Source organism: Atta colombica, unplaced genomic scaffold (assembly GCF_001594045.1).
Source record: "Atta colombica isolate Treedump-2 unplaced genomic scaffold, Acol1.0 scaffold64, whole genome shotgun sequence".
Lineage (NCBI taxonomy): Eukaryota > Metazoa > Arthropoda > Insecta > Hymenoptera > Formicidae > Atta > Atta colombica.
In genome coordinates, this window is record NW_017259555.1 from 63406 (window position 1) to 70172 (window position 6767).

Below are 6767 nucleotides of genomic sequence, written 5' to 3' on the forward strand. Positions count from 1 at the left end.
TGAGACAAAAATTTTAATACTAAAATGTTGAGGTTATAATATAATATAATAACTTTTGAATTACAAGCGTTTAAAATTAACGAATCATACTACCTTAATTAAAAAGTTCCCGGAATTCATTCAGAAAATTCAAAATACAAGTTTTATTCATCAAAAGTGATATTGTCCCCTTCAAAGTACTCCCCATCGACTGCAACGCACTTATGCCAGTGCTTGATCCAGCTCTCGAAACATTTCTGGAACTCTATTGTTGGTATAGCTATCAGAGCCGTTTTCGATTTTTCCATTACTTCCTTTCAGCTGTTAAAACGCGTTCCCCGTAATGGTTTTTTGACTCGATCGAACAGAAAAAAATCGCAGGGAGCCATATCAGAATTCGATGGCTGTTGGATGGTATTCGTTTCGTTCTTGGTCAAAAATTCACGGATAATGATGGCACTGTGCGACGGTACGTTATCATGGTGCAAAATCCATGAATTGTTTGCCCACAAATACAAAATCGAAAATACGTGCAGAGGTAGATGTACTCAAGACGGCATAACTTTTACAAATGTTAAGCTAAAATTTGATAAAATTTGGTGGGAATGTCAATGATAGATGTGGCAATCTAACCAAAAAAACAGAACTCAAATCAGCTGACTCAGAGCATCACCTGGTGGTAATTCTGGGAACTTTTTCAAGGTGGTATTATCTAAAGTTGGCGCGCTCAAGGCACAACGCAAAGTACTAAACTCGAAAACTGACTTATCTTGAGCAATCTGATCGCATGTAATAAAATCAGATTGAGCAATCTTTCTTTGAGTAATTGTTTTTTATTAATTAATAATAATTTATTAACTGTAAATTTATTATTTATAATTAATAATTTTATAATATTTATGCACATAAGTTTTTCCGGATTCTTTTAATAAAATGTTTAAAGTGCATTTGAGAATAAGTTTAAATTGAATATTAACAATAGTACATAATTCTACATAAAGAGCTACTAATTTCTGCTAATTAAGATATGAAATTGATAGCATGAAATTGATAGATTGCTCAAAGAAGTCAAGATTACTCAATCCAATTTTGCTATGCGCGACCAGATTGCTCAAGTCAGTTTTCGAGTTTAGTACTTTGCGTTGTGTCGCCCCTGAGCGCGTCAACTTTAGACGATATATTTCGTTAATTTTAAACGAATTATTATAATTCAAAAGTTATTATAGCCTCAACATTTTGATATTAGAATTTTCGTCTTAAAATGATCTCGCCTTAAGCGTTGTTCAGGTCTTTATGGGACATCCTGTACATATAGACAAGAAACAAATTTTTTTTAATCGGCTTCTCAACTCAAAAGTTCTATTAGTGCAAAACTTCTATTAGTGCAAAAATCTTTTTATTGATGCAAAAATAATGTCTGTTATTGTTTTAAATTTTGGTGTACAACCGTTACGTTAAACTATATACCATTTTTACACACGCGTCAATTCTGCTGTATTCATTGTGCTCATAATTTTGTTCTCGGTATTACTTTGTGTTAAATTATTATCATTATTGTTGAAAATGAAAAAGAAGCAATTCCAAGTAATTTTTTTATACAAACTAGGCTCTAAAGCAGCAAAAACGAATCGAAAAATTAATGAAGCATTTGGCCCGAAAATTACAAATGAACGGATAGTACAATGATGGTTTCAAAATTTTTTAACTTTATAATTAATAAAGATAAAAAGCCTTAAAGATAAAAAGAGTCGCGCATGTGATAACGAAAAAGACAATCATTGAATTGATTCCATTAAAAACCACTCGAGAGGTTGCCCAGGAACTGAACATTAATCACTCAACAATTGTTCATTTAAAACAAATCGGAAAAGTAAAAAAGCTCGATAAATGGATTCCTCATGAATTGAACAAAAACCAAAGAAATTGTCATTACGAAATGTGTTCTACTCTTATTCTGCGCAACAAAAATGACCCATTTCTTGATCGCATTATAATATGCGATGAAAAATAGATTCTTTACAACAGGCGACGATCTTAATGATTGGATTATGATGAAAGACCAAAACACTTCTCTAAGCCAAAATTGCACCAGAAGAAGATAATGATGATTGTTTGGTGATGTTCAACAGAAATCATCCATTACAATTTCCTAAAACAAGACGAAATTATCACGTCAGAGAAGTACTGCTTCGAAATTAACAAAATGCATCAGTGATTACATCAACGTCCAACATTAATCAATCGAAAGAGATCGATTCTGTTGCACAACAATGCTCATCTATACGTTGCAACCGATTCTGTAGAAACTGAACGAACTTAACTACGAAATTTTGCCTCACTCAGCATACTCGAACCTCTCGCCAATCAATTGTCACTTCTTCAAACATCTCGACTACTTCTTATAGGAAAAAAATCTTCAAATTAAGCTGCTGTTGAAAATGCCTTCAGAGAATTCTAAAACTATATGCTAATATAATAAAGAAACTTCTCGTTGGCAAAAGTGTGTAGATTCTAATAATTTTTACTTCGATTGATAAAGTGTATTATGAACTTAGATATTTACTTTTTTGAAGTTCAAGGTAAAAACCAATATTATTTTTGCACCAACCTAATATTTTATGCCAAAAGAACACTTCTTTTTATCAAAAAATATTAAGATTTAGAAATCATTAATGAATGATTTTTAAATCGAAGTTTCGATTTTCCTTAATACATATTTGATTTGTAAAAATGGCTTGATCTAGATTTTGTGATACTGTGTTTTTTTGATCACTAAATGATGTTACAATTCATTTAGCTCTATGATATACGCCTTAAGAAATACAGCCAGATTAACGTGAGAAAAAAATGACAAATTTTGAGTTCAAAGTCGATTTTAGCAAGGTTCCAAGCGTTCAAATGGGTCGTTACTCAAATTGTAGATTTGAAAAAACAAGATTCAGTAATTTTCCCGGGACCTCCTAGGAGACCTTTAAAAATTAAATTATAAAACGTTAAAGATAAAAAAATTTTTTTTCAAGTTCTAAAGTATATCGCTTTGTGGTTTTCATTCCTCAAATCAAATGCCTTAATTTGATAATAAAACTCTTTATTAGAAAATTTTATAATGCAGTTAAATGCAACTTTTAAAGGTCTTGTAGGAGGTCTCGGGAAAGTTCCAATTGAAAAGTGAATACAAAAAAATATGATTTAATTAATTGAAATAAACTATATAAAATATAATTTTTTGATAAAAATTTAGGGATGTTCTTTTGTCACGAAATAGAAGCTTTTGAACTGAAAAGCTAATTAAAAATACATTTTTTCCTTGTTATTCTAATATATACAGGGTGTCCCTAAAATTTGGCATCACCTATCTTGGTAGAGCGGACTAAACTGAGTCGAAAAGTCCTCTATTATTTTCGCAATAGTTAACGAAATATTAATTATTAAAAGTCGCTAAATATTCTTCAATAATTTTTTACTATTTTATTAATTTTACAGAAAAACTGCAATAAAATATATTAAGGATTTCACGGTTTAACTCGTTTCTATTTTTTTAAACATATATGCATCTTTACATCGATTTATGTACAACGGTTTTAAAGTGCACTGAATGCGCATTAGTTCTGCCACTGAAAAATGCTATTATATGCAGATTTTTAAATATTCTGAAAAGAAGTCAGAATTCTTTTTTTTTAGTAGAGGAATAAAGCTTAAAAATTGATAAATATTGTATACATGCATACAGGATGTATAGTAAGTTTTGACAAAGCACTCGTGTGTAGATAGAGCGAACTAAACTGAATCGAAAAGTCCTCTACCATTTTGCAATTTTCGCAATAGTTAACAAAATACTAATTACTAAAAAACGCTGAATTTAGTCTCAAATAATTTTTTACTCAATACTATCAATTTCACAGAAAACAGCAAGAGACAAAAATCATTTATTTTCTTCTCATAGAACTCTATGAATTTTTTCAGAATTTTTTATCACTTTTTTGTACTGCATTTTCTTATTTTTATCACAAAAAAAAACGGTATTAAAAAATTCTGAAAAAATTCTCAGAACTTTATGAGATGAAAATAAACAATTTTTGTCTCTTGCTGTTCTCTGTGAAATTGATAGTATTGAGTAAAAAATTATTTGAGACTAAATTCAGCGTTTTTTAGTAATTAGTATTTTGTTAACTATTGCAAAAATTGCAAAATGGTAGAGGACTTTTCGATTCAGTTTAGCTCGCTCTATCTACACACGAGTGCTTTGTCAAAAAACTTACTATACATCCTGTATGTATGTATACAATATTTATCAATTTTTAAGCTTTATTCCTCTACTAAAAAAAAAGAATTCTGACTTCTTTTCAGAATATTTAAAAATCTGCATATAATAGCATTTTTCAGTGGCAGAACTAATGCGCATTCAGTGCACTTTAAAACCGTTGTACATAAATCGATGTAAAGATGCATATATGTTTAAAAAAATAGAAACGAGTTAAACCGTGAAATCCTTAATACATTTTATTATAATATGTTATTTGATAAAATGTACTTTGGGCGTTTTATCTAAATTATTCAGATATTTCATTTTTTCAGAGAATAGTGTACAATGGCTTTAATGTGCATTGAGTTCTGCTAATGAAAAATGTTATAATATTCTATTAGTGTAGAGAGAAAGTAAGAAAGTAGAAAGTAGAAAGAGAAAGTAAAGAAAAAAGTAATGAAAAAGTAATGAAAAAGTAATTTAAAAAACTCGTTACATTTTGTGACAACAGTAATGAGTTATTTTTATAAATCAATAACAAGTAACGATAAAGAATTACTTTTTAGGAAAAAGAACGGTAATGGTAACAAAGTTATTTTTATGAGGTAACATTGCCAGCCCTGATATTTGGTTAAAGTGATTATTATAAACTATTAATATCCTGAAATAAAAATATTTATAAAATAAGTGATTCATCTTATTACATAGATAGTTTCAATTTCGTGACTTGTGCAACATGCATACAATAATCTATTAAACTTACGCTAAGTTTTAATTGATCCTTAAGCCATGTTAAATAAAACTGAAGATCAGTTTTCTCCATGAGATCGTGACTCCAGCAAGCCAACTTAGCTATAATACGTGATGTCATATTCATTATAAAGCCATCTTGTCTGTTCAACAGATTGAGAAATGGCCCCCAAACAGATTCTCGTTTGCGCGTGGAGTGTTCGCGAAAGATTTCCACGCGATTACGGTCCTCCTATGAATAACAACTTCTGTTAATAAATGGAACTTTTATTGAAAATATCAAAATACGTTAATAAATATAAAGTTTTAATTTACTAAATAAAACAATCAGATATGATATGATCAGATCATGATATTATTTTATCCATCCCTAAAGAACTCAGATTTTGGGGGATTTTATTGGAATTGTAGAAAAATTAATTTTTTAACCGGAACGAATAAAAGATATGTTAGATATTTAATGAATATATGTATACTGAACTGATGATTTTTGAGTATTTCTTTGTTTAACATTCAAATAAATATTAATGTAGAGTTCATCATTTTAATTAAATATGTAACTAAATAATAATAAATACAATGTAAATATTAAGTAAAAAATATCAATTTTACAAAAAAATCCAAAAATAAAAAACCAATAAACTCAATATAACTTCAATGGGCTTTTTTTAAAAACATCCAGATTTTTTTGAAAACAATAAGTATATAGCTATACCTGTAACATATCATCAATCATTGTGAGAATATATTGAATCGTCTGATCTTTTGAAACATGACCAAGCAAATTGAGGAATGTTTTAGCTGCCTGATGTGAATTCTCTTTCAACTTATTTTCCCTTGTTTTAGCATCGCTCGAGTCAAAGGCCGCTATAAAATCGTAATCTTCCTTTGATATCATTTGTGATCTATAAACATCAAATGTTTTCAAATGTTCAAACATTTCTCATATGAATAATTCTGTATGCAGTTTGCTAGTATCCTCAAATTTAATTATCAAATTATAATCAGAGTATATTTTAAAATTCTTAAACTGAACTTGTCAGATATAATTTAACGCATATATTCATATATAATTATTTACTGAAAATACGATTGCCAATTAATTCGTTGATTCCTAATATCGGCAGCTTGCTGCTGGAGCACACTCGTAGCTGCCAGCATATCTGTAAAATCACACAAATCGTTATTTAAATGTTAAGCATGAAATATAAGAGGTAGTAAAATAAATAAGATACAAGCAAGCGTAATTAGGATGATACAATGTTAATTAGTTATGAAAATAAATCGCGTCGCTGGGAGGGGCGGGCACTGTCACACGAACGATTTTTCTTCACGTGGTGATCATAATTACCAATTTTTTCGTCTGGCAATGCCGGAATCATCTGTTTGATACTGTTCGCACGATCCACCATTACTGTCGATATTTCACGTCGATTCAAAAAATAATCTCGCTTGGAGAAAGCCTAATACTTATTTCTTCTCCTTATTCTCCTTGTCTTCTTCAGCTTCTTCGATCACAAGATCACGCGAATACTAACTTGACGTAACAGAAATTATCTCGACGTCACGAATATCATCTGTTCGCGTTGCATCACGTCGTCAAATATTTTTGCACTTAAAATAAGGTTTGTCCGCATCGGACATTCCAACATACCTAATGGCTTCTGCACACTAGACGCGAAAACGCTTGCCGCGCGAGAAGCGGTAAAATGAGACGCGGTAACCAATGAACATTAGGGGTGGTATTCTATAATGACTATGAATTCGTAACTAGAAGGTAGTCTTAAGTCTATGT

At 30.1% G+C, this 6767-nt stretch overlaps 1 protein-coding gene across 3 annotated transcripts in view; it reads right to left on the reverse strand.

Moving 5' to 3' along the window:
* The window catches only part of LOC108692181 (V-type proton ATPase subunit H), a 22728-nt gene extending 16176 nt beyond the window's left edge, over positions 1–6552 (reverse strand). For all 3 annotated transcript variants that reach the window (XM_018200347.1, XM_018200346.1, XM_018200345.1), the window contains exons 1-4: positions 6324–6552; positions 6054–6135; positions 5688–5877; positions 4986–5204 (exon numbers count right to left, since the gene is read on the reverse strand). In XM_018200347.1, coding sequence (XP_018055836.1) covers positions 4986–5204; positions 5688–5877; positions 6054–6135; positions 6324–6384 — 552 coding nt within the window. In that variant the 5' untranslated portion in view covers positions 6385–6552. The remainder of the gene's footprint in view (positions 1–4985; positions 5205–5687; positions 5878–6053; positions 6136–6323) is intronic.
* Between the last annotated feature and the right edge of the window lie 215 nt (positions 6553–6767).